The sequence below is a fragment of the Cavia porcellus genome, unplaced genomic scaffold (assembly GCF_034190915.1).
Source record: "Cavia porcellus strain 051 isolate PalLab524CR breed Dunkin Hartley unplaced genomic scaffold, mCavPor4.1 scaffold_25, whole genome shotgun sequence".
NCBI lineage: Eukaryota > Metazoa > Chordata > Mammalia > Rodentia > Caviidae > Cavia > Cavia porcellus.
The window spans coordinates 47,362,559-47,376,846 of NW_026947508.1; the positions used below are offsets into that span (position 1 = coordinate 47,362,559).

General features: G+C 33.6%; 1 protein-coding gene across 1 annotated transcript in view; it reads right to left on the reverse strand.

Moving 5' to 3' along the window:
• Nucleotides 1-14,288, reverse strand: part of LOC134472806 (forkhead box protein J3-like) — a 181,477-nt gene that overhangs the window by 37,997 nt on the left and 129,192 nt on the right. The window contains exon 5 of the mRNA XM_063235137.1: nucleotides 4,677-4,760. Within this exon, the coding sequence (XP_063091207.1) occupies nucleotides 4,677-4,760 (84 nt within the window). The remainder of the gene's footprint in view (nucleotides 1-4,676; nucleotides 4,761-14,288) is intronic.

Consider the following 14,288-nt stretch of genomic DNA (forward strand, 5'->3'; position numbering starts at 1 on the left):
AGAAACTATATAGCAAGATTTTGTCTCAAAAAACTGAAGCAATCTCTCTTTCCTCAACACACAATATTTTATACCTTTTCTTCTAATACCTACTAATTTTTTTTGCTAAAATTAATGCATTTTATGTTTCATTCTTCTTCTAGGCATGTCCAAACCACTGTCCATCTCTTTTATGTATCTCCTTAAAATATTAAAATGTAGAAGAGGTTTTGCCACTTATACACATTAACTATATTATTATTTACATGTGGTCCAATATAATTCCTCTTTGTTCCATATGGCCCAAGCACGCCAATAGGATGGATGATTATGATGTCCCAGCATAACAGCTGGCATATGATATCTACACAACAGTGAACTGCCAGATTAAATTTGATAAAATACCATTGTATGTATAATTATAGGTATACATGTGGAAATCTGATACCATGCTAATTTTTAGGAAAACTCTCAAATATACATTCAGGCTATTAGCAGCACAATTCCATCTGTTCAATATCACTTCTTAGAATGAGTGTTCTAAAGAGTAAGTATCTTTTGAAAACTATAGGTGGGGGGGTAGGGAAGAAAAAAAAAAAAACAAGAAAGAAAACTATTTTTGATTCCTTTCTCAACACGACAGTCCATCAAAGCAATATCCTTGATCTTGTACTTTTATACTTGTGACCCAAATCTTTCTAATCCTAAATAGCTGTGCCCTGGCCTAAACTTTTCATTATAGTTACAAGCATTCTTAATTATACCTCTCTGCACTTGTTCCTTACAAGTCACTCATGCATGCTGTTTTCTCCACATGGAATATCCTGGTTTTTTTCCTTTATTTGAGACAGGGTCACGCTATGCAGTTCAGGCTGGCCTTGAGCTTGCGAAGATTCTCCTGCCCCAGTCTTCAGAGTGCTGGGATTATAGGTGTGTGCTACCACTCCAGGCTCATTTCTTTTATATGTAAAAAATCATTACACTTCTACAACAAAATCTGAAGTCTCACATCTCTTCCTACAGGTGTAAACTGGTAGCATATCTATTTTGAGTCAGTTTAATTTTATCACTACTTGGTATAATAGTTATTTTGTACTTGCTCTGTCACTTATAGTACATTTCTGTTACTTGATTTGTTTACATTATATTCAGGGAATTCTCATTTACACAAGATGCGCACATATAAAGGGAACCTGATTAACTGTTGTGGTTTTCAACACAGCAAACACTATTAACAACAGTATAGTTATAAACAGCAGACTTTGAAAGGCAAACTACCTGAGTTTTAATCCTGCCTTTGGTACGTACTCTGAGACAACTTATTTAACATCCATGTCCATTAGCTTCATCAATGAGTTACGTGAAAACTCAAATGAATTCATATGCATTAAAAAAAGCACCTGAGAAGACTACGACAATAACAATAGTGATATAGGATTTCAAATGAAGATGATAGGAATTTAACAATGGTTGTTATATTGTATATTGTTATCTTCAAAATACCTGCTCAGGTTACCAGATACTGGCATGTAACATTGATTAAACAATTTTGTTTTTCCTGTTTGCTTCTTGATTTTTGTGTTTTTTCCTCTTCAGAAAAAAATCCGTAAGATAATGATGTGTGACAATAAAAAATCTCTATAGTAAAATAAATAAAAAGCACCTGACATCATAACTCAATATAACTATTATTAAGCTGTTACAACTTCTATCCTCTAACTTTATCTGAGGATACTGAAGCTCAAAATTTTTAATAATTGCCAAAAAAGAACTACTAAGTTATAAAGCCAGAAAAGAAATGCAAGCTTTCTAACAGAACAATCTATCATCTGACCATTTTATTCAGTATTTTGAAAAATACTAAAATTTTATTTGGTTTTTAAAAGGTCTTCAGGTCATTTATGATTGGGGAGATGAGATGAATTAAAGAAAGACATTGATATATTCAAGAATTAAGAAAAGAAGAATAATATAGCAGATTAGAGTACATGGACTTATGATCATACAAATGAGAGGAAAGTCAGGGAAGCAGTTCATGTTAATGTCAGACTAGCTGAGCACTTTGGGAGGCTAACACAGGATGAAGTTTGTGTCCTGCCAGTACAACTAGATGAGACTCAGGCTCAAAATAAAAAAGGGCTACTGTAGTTTAGTGGTAGAATCCCCTGGAGTCAAGCCCCGGTACCACAAACAAACCAAAAGTAGATGTGATTATCAGGTATTATAGACTTGATTTTCTAGTAAGGACATGAAGATTTTCTTGCTTACATTTTAAAAAATAATTCCTCTAGCAATTCAGAAAGTTTTTTCTGTGTCATATAAAGCTTATCTCCAAAACAAAAAATGTGTGTGTGAGATACTAGATTTTTTACACAGAATCGTAATTATACACTGATGAAAGAATCTTAACTTACAGATACTCAGTAAAGAACTTTCAGGATGTCAATGTATTTATCATCTACATTTAAAAGTCCTTTTAGCCTTTAAAAGTTTTCAACTTATTAGTCCTGTTTAGTTTTGGAGAAAACTAAATGTTTAAAGATCATGTTTAGAACTATCACAACTACACTAGGTGTTTTCTCAGGTAAGACCCCAGTCACGTAAAATATAAGATCTGTCCTAACAAAAAAATTCTACATAACTTCTCTCCCTTTCCATCTCTAGATGACAAAGACACACTGGTTTATAAGGATAGGAAATGACTTTTTGTAAGAAAACTATTTTCCAGAATATTTACTAAGTATTATCTATCTCACTGATAATGAGCACTTTGCTCACAACTGATCTCTATCTTCAGGTTTTTCTCCTATAATAGCAACCAACACCACAGCTTGGGCCAATAAAAATATCACTACTAAATGAAAGTTTTAGGTATTGTATGTATATTTAGTGGAACCATGCCACAGTTAATTTTGTGAAACTTTTACATTTTAAACTTAAAAGGGTAAGCAGCAAAAAAGGAATATATCAAGTATATTATAAGACATATATTAAAAATACATCTTTCTGTAATCTGAGTCATGTATTTCTGTAGACTTCTATAAAACTGACCACAGTATCAAAAAGAAAAGGAAGAACTCTCAGAAATACAGATTACTGTACAGTCTCTGAAACAAGTATAAGGGACTAAATATAGGCTTAATATCAAAAAGGAATGCAGTTGTCAATCCAGCTATCAACTCCAACTTCCAAAAATAATTCAAGTTCCAGAAACATCAAAAGAAGAGATAAATAGTACAAGAGAACACAATTACCTAGGCCTTAACCTACATATCCAAGTTGCTTGACAATGCTATGAGTTAACAATGTGGATTTTTCTCCTTTTCCTTCAAATTCTGGCAATAGGTTAAATGCTGTGGATTCCACATTTCCACACAAAGTCCAAGTGCTAGGTCTTTTAAAAGACAGAGGCAAGATAAGAGACACTGAGATGTACTCTGTCTTTCAACTTGCCAAGTACTAAGCATGTCAACATCTCCCTCTTAAAACTGTCTACATCTATTATCAGAAGATTATGTCATTAACCCTACAATTTAACTTCTTAAACTCTGCTTATGTAAAGTCAAAAATTATTCTGGCCTAACTTATCCTTTTATTTTATATACCCTGATAACTAGCTTACAAAATTCCCTCTGCTGGCTCTAATAAAGCTACCTCACTAAGCCCCAAGTGCTGATACACTACCCTGGCTCACATAATCCCAATTTATATCCAATCTGAGGTTCTTATCTTTGAGGCTCATAAATTTTATTTCTTTAGCAGCAACAAGCATAGATCAAATTTACTTGACTAAATATTTATTGTTTCCTTCTTATTCTATTCTCTTTGCCCTGATTTTTTCTGTAAAAAAGATTTTCTGGTATCTATCATAAACTGTGAAAAACACTAACAGTGGAGATAAAAACACATTTTTTCTACCTTTAAGAAGAGATCAAACCAATACAGAAGACAAATACTTCTATAAAGTATGAAAAATTCTATTTTAAAAAATTTTTAAGAATTCTACAAGAACACAAAAAGATGAGTAAAGACTTCACAAAGCAGTAGACAGGTGTTGAACAACAAGGCAGGATGTATGTGTTTCAGCTGAAATGGTAGAATGACAGAAAAGGTAGAGAAAGCCGAAGAATAAAGTTAATGTCTGATGACAGCTGAAGTGGCAGCTTAAAATATAACTGAGGATATCAACAGATCCTTTTTCTTTCATGCTTGCAAATTTATTTTAACCATGAATTTATGAGTTAGAATTATCTTAAACATACCACCCCCATTCTGTATACAAAATGACTATTATATGGCTAAACCTAGAGAAAAGAATTTTGAGGACAATGGGGAACATTCAAAGCAACCAAAAAAGATCATGTGCACTGGTGGGAAACAGTTGTGTTACATAAAATGAATCCTCAAAATTGTAGCTATAGAGAACAAGAGTATCAAATTAAAACTCGAGAGCTACATGCAAATTCTGACAATAGCTGTATTCCAATTATGACCAAACCTTTTACCTAATTTCCATTGCAGAGTTAATGTCAAATAAAAAAACAGGTCTGAAAGGTCCTTGAAGATACGTAAAATGCTATCCAAATATTCTTTTACCCTTTTTGTGATTATGTTTGCTAAACTGAAATGAATTTATAAAACCTACATTTCTGACTATTCAACCTGTTGCATATGATTTATGATAAAGAAGTTTTTACCCGTTCTACAGAGCGTGCCCTCTTCTTTGGCCGAGTAGGCAGCGTATCTTCCTTCGGATTGGTGTCTATTGCCCAATAGGATCCCTAGAGATAAAAAAATAAATTGTATTAACAGTCCAATATAGTAACGAGTTTGTTTTTTTAAATTATCTCCTGCTCCAAAAAGATACATTTTGCAAGCAGAACAATGGAAAAGCAGCAAACAATGTTAACAGTACCATGGAAAGAAGTGCTTGTTTTGAATGGAAAAAGGTAAAGTTTATGTAAGAAAAAAGGTCTATTTTATAATTAAATTATTAAGAAGAAAAAAACAGGAAATAACAGCAAGAATCAACTACGAGGATTGCATCAAATTAAAAAGCTACACAGCAAAGAAAACAACGGAGTGAAGCAACAGCCTGCTATATGGGAGACCATTTTTGCTAGTTACTCATCCAACAAGGATTAATACAAAGGCTACAAAAATAACTGAAAAAATTTAACACCGTAACAAATAACCTAATCGATAAATGGGTAAATGAACAAGACACTCCTCAAAAGAAGTACACATAGGCAGAAAGTATGTCAGAAAATGTCCAACACATCTTTAGCCATCAAGGAAATGCATATCAAAATTTTGTTGATATTCTGTATTACCCTACTCAGAAGGAGGTGATCATCAAGATTGGAAAATGAAAAACACAAAACAAAACAAAACAAAACAAAAGCAGCCAAGTGTGGTGTGCATGGCTATAATTTCAGCACAGTGGGAAATTAAAGCAGGAGAATTTCAAGTTCAAGAACAGCCTGAGTATCTTACAAGATCTTGTCTCAAAATCAAAAAGGGATAGGGCTACAGCTCAGTGCAAATGCCCTGAGCTCAATTCCCAATTCGGCAATGAATGAATGCTAGCAAGAATGCAAGAGAAAAAGGAACTGTCGTGTACTTGTTAGTGTGATTATACACTGGTTAAGCCATTATGGAAATCATTATGGAATAAAAATAAAGCTACCATTTTATCCAACTATATCACTTCTGGAAGTAAAATCAACATACCACAGAGCTATCTGCATACCCTTGTTTATTGTGTGTTATGGTTGATACCCAGTGTTAATTTGAGAAGTTTAAGTAAGGGACTCAGCAGGAAGCCAGGATCCTTACTTTGTAAATATCCTCATCCTGTGCAAAAGGAGGGCACAGAGATTTTGTGAGTGGGCTACAGTCCCAGTGGAGTGTGTGCAGGGGGGTGGCCTGTGTACAATATAAAGAAAGAGGCTTGATTCTCCCCTTTTGCTCTGGCTGCTGCCTTGAAGTGCTGCCCCAGTGCCAAGTCACCCTGTCTTGGAGTCAGTTGATAATGGACTGAAAACTCCACAACAGCTAAATAAACCTTTCCTTCCTTCCTTCCTTCCTTCCTTCCTTCCTTCCTTCCTTCCTTCCTTCCTTCCTTCATTTTGGGTGTCGGGTGTTTTGTCCCAACAATGAGGGAAAAGTAACAAGACATTATGGTACAATTCATAATGGCTAACCCATGGAAATACTCTAGTTGCCCATCAATTGAAGAAACAATAAAGAAAATGTGTTATATATATGCACATAATATAGAGTATTATTCCACCACAAAGGATGAAATAATGCTTTCTGCAAGAAAATGAACAGAATTAGAGAACATCTATTTAAGGGAAATAAGCCAACCTCAACTATCTTATGCTTTCTCTCATATATGGAGCGTGTGTGTGTGTGAAAAAGAGAGAGAGACAGATAGACAGACACAGAAAAAGAGACAAACAAGTAGGAGGCAGGAAGGGAAGGGAATTAGAGAAGAGGAAGGAGGAAAGAAAAATGGTGACTGGGATGTGAAAATGATTTAAAGTATGTTATATGCATATAAAATATGCCAAAATAAAACCTATTATTCTGTATAATATGTACTAATTTTAAAAATCATGAGCCAAAAACCTGAACTCCAAGCACTTCTGCCATAGCCAGATTAAAAGAAATCAACTGAATACATTTTAATAAACACTGTCAATTGAATACATATGTTTTTGTCATATGACATTCTTTTTAAGGAGGAAAATTTATTTCCATTTTCAAATCTACAAGTATTTTATGTACAGTGTACACTGTAGTTTCTACACCATCAGACCTCACAAATCTAAATGGTAGGTGAAATAATTTATAAAGGCAAACTGCCTGAACATATTGTAAATACTAAGGACATCCCGAGAAGCAAGAATCTATACATAAATGTTCTATTGCTTATACTTTGTCACAACTTATTTTAACTAGATAGTCTCTCTTTGATACAACTTACCTTTTTTTTTTTCAAAAGTATGCATTGAGCACCTATTGTATTCCAGGTACTTAGCTACTATGACTCCCTCCAAAAATATTTTTTAAAAAACATGGATCATAGAGTTTGCATACAGTATACAAACAGGGAGAACAAAGCTCAGAAAAATGAAGTACTTGGCTCAAGAAAGATGAGAGCCAGCACCAGAAACAAGGTCTTGATTCTTAGCTCCTACTTCAATTATCCTGTCTTTCTATATAAACATACACATAGGATACATGTACACACACACACACACACACACACACACATGCACGCATGCGCATATGTAGTAAAGGAAAGAAAAGCGGAAGAGATACACATTTCTGAAATATGAATAAAGCGTATACCCTATATTTACAATTTATTGCAGTGATAGTACTCAAATATAATCTTTAACTCTATTATTCCATTTATCTTACTAGACTATTTTTTCATACATGTAACAATGAAGGGAAATATAGCGCTCATCTCTCAAGCCTCAAACTTTAGCCTAACATAAATAGGCTTATAGTTTCTTGAACATACCATGTTTCATGTATCTGAGCCTGCTACATACTAATCTCACTGTAAAATCCACTCTACCACTGATAACTGCATATCCTACCTTAATAATTTATCTTCAGTTATTGTTTAAAGGAATCTTTCACTGATCTTTCTGCCATATTTAAGAATTCATCATTCTTTCCCTCTGCAACATTTCCACACTTTTCACACATTTGAAAGTCTTGATTCTTAGCTCCTACTTCTATTATCCTGCATTTAAGAGTTTTATGGGTCTGTCTCACTCTTTCTAACAACATTTCCTACTTTTTATACGTTTATATCACTGATTGTAGTTACAATTTTGTTTGTATGTTAGTCTGCCCTTTTTGGGCTGAGTTCCTAAAGGGTAGGAATTACTATATTCATTTTTGTATTCACAGTGTCAGGCATAATGTAGGACACAAAACAAGTATAATAAGAAGGAAAAATGTTTAATGAACTGCAAGAATATCAACGTACAAGCTATAATGCCAGGCCTTCTCAGGTCTTTCATGTTGGTAGTGACTGATTTCATCTCCTGGTCACTGCTGGTGTATTCCTGTATGGTACTTTTCAAATGGTCACTACGTTTCAATTGATGAAGCTACTGTATATGATACAAATTTGTTAAGAACCACATAAAAATGTAGATGCGATAGAAATCATTACAAGAGAAAACACTTTTAATATATGCTACTTCTTAAACGAATGTGATAATTACATTCATGACATATAAACTAGTTTCTACAAAGTACAAAAAATTCTTAGGCTCAATTGTTATAAAAATTGACAATAAAAAAATACCAAAACACTCAACATTGTTTGTGGAAATGATAAATTCCACTGTTTAGTTTTGGTTGGTGCTATGTATAAATATGGGAAAACTATTCACTGTCCACATGTTACACTTGTTATTAAACACTTCAATGAAACTACAAAAAAAAACCATGTCTGTTTTTCTACACAAAATATTATTGGCTGGGTCTTGTCAGAAAGAGCACTGACAGGAAAAAAAAGCTGTTCACAAGACTATTACTATTCCTGACATACTCACAAAACCTTGCAATACACCTATTTTAAGCATATAACTGAACAAGTCCTTACCCAAATCAAAATACGTAGTGTCCTACATCACTCTAAAAAGCTCCTTTACATGGCTCAGCAAGTAATTTCTCCTTTATTGCCTCTTACCTTGATTCCACACAACTGGTGATCTACTCTCTCTGAAATTTCGTAAGACCGAAGACTGTTTCTTGTCCTCATTGGCAATGTATGAGAGGTTCAGCTGCCCCATCCTTGCCAGCACTATTTTGTCTTTTGAATTACAGCCATCCTAGGGATCTTTAGTTATGTCTCAGTGGCGTTCATGTTATTTCCCTAACGAATAACAATTTGCATGTACTTGCCAATCATATATCAACTTTTCAGAAAGTATCTTTTGTCGTGTTTTAAAAGGACTTTTGGTTATTCGTGTTGTAAGAATTTTTTATATATTTTGAGTAAGTCCAAAAAAATAAGCCTGTTATAACTTTTTAAATGTGATGAACATTAACTGTTTAAATCAATTTAGGGAGGACTGACATCTATCAACAGTGAGTCTTTTGTGCTACAAACATTTTATCTCTATTTGTTTAGCTCTTCTTTATTTCCTTGTTGATACTTTAGTTTTCAGTGATCAAGTCTAGATTTATTTTACTACAATGTATCCCTGAAGTGTTCCATTATTTTGGATCCCTCTGAAATAAGTGCTTTTGCTCATTTTCCAGTTGTTCCTTACTAATATGAAAAAACTTGCATTGACATTATATTTTGTGACCTTGCTAAGCTCACTTATTAGTGTCTTTTCCAAAGATTGTCTGGGACTTTCTATATATGCAATAATGTTATTTGCAAATAAGAATTTCACTTTTTGAAACTTGAATGCATTTTACTTCTTTTTCTTGCATTACTCCATTGGATAGGACCATTAATAGAATGTTAATAAAAGTGCTTGATGTAAACTTTCTTGCTTTGCTGTTAACCTCGGAGAGAAAACATTAAACTATCACTAAGTATGATATAAACTACATTTTTCACAGATGCCTTTGAGAAAACTTTTATTCTAAGTTTGCTACTCATTAAATTTTGTTTAGTATTTCTTTCTATAGTTGAGGTTGTAGACTGCTTTTTATTTACTCACATGGTAAGTTGTATCAACTAGTTTTAAAAATTTTAACCTGCACTGCAATACTGAGACACCCCACTTGCTGATTAATTTTATCCTCATTGTTTTCACAGTACTTATTTAATTGGCTAGTTTTTTTGTTAAGAATTTAGGAGTCTGTATTGATGAAAAATACTGAACTATGGCTTTCTTGTCACTTCTTTACCTGATTTCAGTATTACAGATAATGCTTAAACTTTATGAAATGAATGGAAATTGCTCCTTCTCTACACGTGTATGAGTAGGATTGAGACTGTTTTTTCCTTTAAAATTTCAGCTTCCCATTTTACTGCCTTTTTTGTTGTTCATTTTCTACTTCACTAAGCCATCACTTAAGTTTTATTATTTCCTTCAGTCTACTCACTATGGACTTAATTTGTTCTTACTTTTTCTAACTTCTTACGTTATATGCTTAAGTACTAACTTCAGATCCTTATTGTTCTCGTAAAAGTACATAAAGCTATACACTTCCTTCTAAAACACTACTTTAGTGTGGCTCGTAAATTTTCATATGCTCTGCTCTCATCATCCAGTACAAAATACTTCAGAGTGTCTTTTATAATTTCTCCTTAGATCCAGATATATAGAGGTTTCTAAATTTCTTTTTGCTACTGATTTTTAATTTAATTCTGATGGAAAACTTTAAGGCTGCACAACTTAAAAGCGTTCTAAATCTTGTTTGGTGTATTGTCTACCTTGTTGAACATATTCTGTGCACTAAAAAGAATGCACTTGATAGTTACAGTGTTTAGGTCTTTCTTTTTACTCTAACTATTCTATTATTTGCCAAGAGATAGATTACAATTTTAGGTACTCATTAAGTGCTCATTTCTCTTTTTAGTTCTGAGTTTTTGAATGATATCTCATGCATGTTTGAAGCTCTCCTCTGCTTTTGAACACATACACATTATAAAACCTTTTATATTCCTGTTTTTTCTGCTCTCCACTATGCCATTTACTGAATTTTTCATGTAATTACTATACTTCTCAGCTCTCTTTTTGCATCTGTCTACTGAAATTATCTGTTATTAATTACCTGAATATATTTTAACAATGAATTTGGGAGGGAGTACTGGGGACTGAACTCAGGGCCTCACATATGTACTCCTGAACCATTTAAAATATTTATAATGCTGTATTTAAATGTCTGTGTCCTAAGTTAAGACCACTTATTCCACATGATTTAGGAGCTTGGATAATTTCAACTTTTACCTGAGTTATACTGAAATCCTCTTCTTACCCTTCCTAAGCCAAGTGTTCCATGAAGTGGTCCCTGAGTAATGCATTGTTTTGAATTCCAAAAATATATTTCAATATTTAGACAGTCATTTAGCATAATAAAGAGGTCCTCTGTTAAACACAGACTAGATCCAAAACCAAGATCTGGTCAGATGATCTTAGATGAATTATCAAATCTTTGATCTACTTATTTTATTTAATTTTCATGAGCATTAATTCTTAAGTATGTCCCAGAAAAACTACTTATCACTATTTAGCATCTGTTTCCACAGACTCTTTTTATTTGTATGTGTACATACATGTATTTGGAATTGCTCAAGAGTTGATCCAGGGCCTGTCACTGAACTAAATACCAGTTTTTCACATTTTTCTTTACAAACATGGTTTCACTAAGTGGCCCACTTAGTGAATGCCTCAAACTTGCATTCCCTCTTGTCTCAACATTTCAAACAGTGGGGATTACAAGTATGCACTGCCTCACTCAGCTCTATATATTATACTTTATATATTTAAATTTTCCTGAATATATAAATAGTATACATTTTTAATGTAATTAACTGCTTATCAACTGTTATGCACGAAACTAAAACAAACTTGCCTATTTTGTAATAGTGATTCCAAATTTCAAAATATTCCACTTTACTATTACCTCTGGTTCTTTTTCTTATATTTTACTATCAAAAGGGTCTAGGGATTTAGCTCAGTGGCATAAGTGCCTGCCTGGCAAGTGCAAGCTAATGAGTTTGATCCCTGGTACCACAGGGGAAAAAAAAAAGGCAATACTTGAAACCAGATTTCAAATACATTTCTAATAATAATCTAGACTACTATTCTGTTTCTTCTTATATTTAAATTTTCAAAATGTAATACTTCTAAAATTTTTGATGGTTCAATTTTGAGAAGCTGTCTTTGGCTCCAAAACTGAAAAAAAAAGTTATATTTAGATTTATAAATACCAAGTAGAATGATGAACCTAACTACCTTTTCATTTCTGTACAGTGTCTTGCAAGCACTTTTGTATATATGCCATTATTTCAACGTTTGTCCATTTATGCATCACATCAAATATATTTTGGTGTATAAACATCAAAGATAAAAAACATCATTTCATAAATTTCTACTAATGGAATAACACAGGCTGCAGTCAGAAAATACTGTGTTAATGAAGATCTTATATTTGGATGATAAAATAGCTGAACACTCAGTAGCTCCATTAACTTAGATAAAAGGAAAAAATGCTTAAACTCAGCTCCTTCTCTTAGGAATGTAAAGAATAAACTACAGTAGCAGTATCAATATCTGAAAATCAGTTTATTGCCTAACGCAGTAATAGGTTTTTGCAAATATCTCAAAGTCATTTATACCTCTTTTTACTTAAATTTTCTAATACTATCATGGAAATATATGAATTTACTATATCACAGATTACATATCCCTTTAATCCTGAAATGTTCTGGTATGTGCCTTTAAAATTTTTATTCTGAAAAGCTACTTACATGTTAACCATACCTGCCAAATGGAACCAAGCACACCCTAAGGGTTAAAGAACTATGGTGCTGAAGTCATAAACATCAGAGAGCAAGCAAGACATTAAGGAAATTGTTCATTTGGGCAAAAAAGGAAACGTTAAGAGGTGAGTTCAGAGAACTAAAGAGTAACAAAATTTTTTTGCTTTTTATTTTAATGCTATTTATTCCCTGTAATATTTTAGGTCACATACTGTTTCTAAGTTTTTAAAATTCATTATATCACAAATCCTAAAAATACATTAAAATTTTATCACTGATACTCAACAATTCAGTTTAAAGTTTTAAAGCATTTATTTTTAACTCTACAAGCCATTACAATTAAACATTGAAACAGGTAGTACTAATAAACACTTAATAATCATTTTTAATACAGCAAAGTTTTCACACAATGAAGAACAGGCTAAGGACTTATAAGAAATCTGGATCTTTGAACCTACTATACTACACTGAACTTTTCAATTTGTAAATCTGATTCTTCCATTAGACCAAAAATTTTAATGGCTGTGACATCTTATTTACCTTATTATTCCCAGAGCTAAGTGCAATACTGTACCTAGTGTAAAGCTGTAACTGTTATAACTTGAGCCCCGGTATAAAATCCAAGGAGGCAAGAGACCGAAAATTTAGTGGCAAAGGCTTTATTTCCAGGCCTGGCGACCAGTCTCCGGGAGCCAATTTGGAGACCGTCCCCTAGAAGCTGAAGGGAGGACTTTAAAAAGGGGCTGGAGGAAAGGGCGGGGGGAGAGAAACAAAGAAACCTGTAGAGCCATCAAACTTGTTGACCCGAGTCTGGAAACTGTATTGCTGTCTATTTAGCTCTGACAGTCTAGGGAGTTCCTGGTGTTTTTTAAATTACTCCCATCCTGCAGACTGACATTATCTCAGAGTGGCACGTCTGCAGCAATATTTGGAGAAGAAAGTGGAGAGTTAATTATCTCAGGACAGCTTGTCTTCACTAGTGAGTGCGAAGGGGTCACAAGTTATGAGAGGCTGGAACTTAAGTTTTACAAAGACCTGATATCTAACTCATTTGATACATACAGAACAAAAGGAAAGCACCGATTGGGGTTTGGGCCATAGTATTACCCGGTAATTTGTTTAAGCTAAGCAGTTTTTAAAATTGGGGCAGGCTCATTTTACAACAGATCATCACCGGGTCGGGGGGAGGTCACCAGAAACCCAAATTCTTTATGGCCTAGATAGATAGGTGAGGGGAGAGGGAGGCAATAAGGCGCCATACAGAACAGAAAACGGCGGTAATGTGTCAAGGTCAGGGTAAAGGGTTAAACTCACGCGCAAATCTCTCTGCACACAAGCAGGTTACTTTAAATAAATGTAAATTAATTGTCATTTTAGTTTTCCTTAGCTCTTTAGCGGAGAATAGAGGCTCTTAGCAGTGATTAACAACCCTTGTTAGCTTGTTTTAGCACAGCTTCTGTAGTTTGTAGAGAGCAACAATGGTTAACATATCAATTAGGTGAGATTCTTGCAATTCTTTACAGAGGAGAGTGTTGCCCAACAGATCAATTAGGTCCCTTAACATATCAGTTAGGGAAAAAGGATAAAACAAACACATTTAGTAAGCCCCTATACAGGTTTGCTATAATACACATATAACAAAGCTATTTTCTTAGGGTACAACATTCCCCACTGATTTTAGTCAGTGTGTCAAATCATTGACTCTTTAGCATCTTTTTATAACCTTGTATGTGTCTTTAAAATTATAAGCTTTTAAGAACTTTGACATAGTTTATCAACTTGTTTACAACACAAGGCCCAGTAGGAGGATTAACAAAGGTCT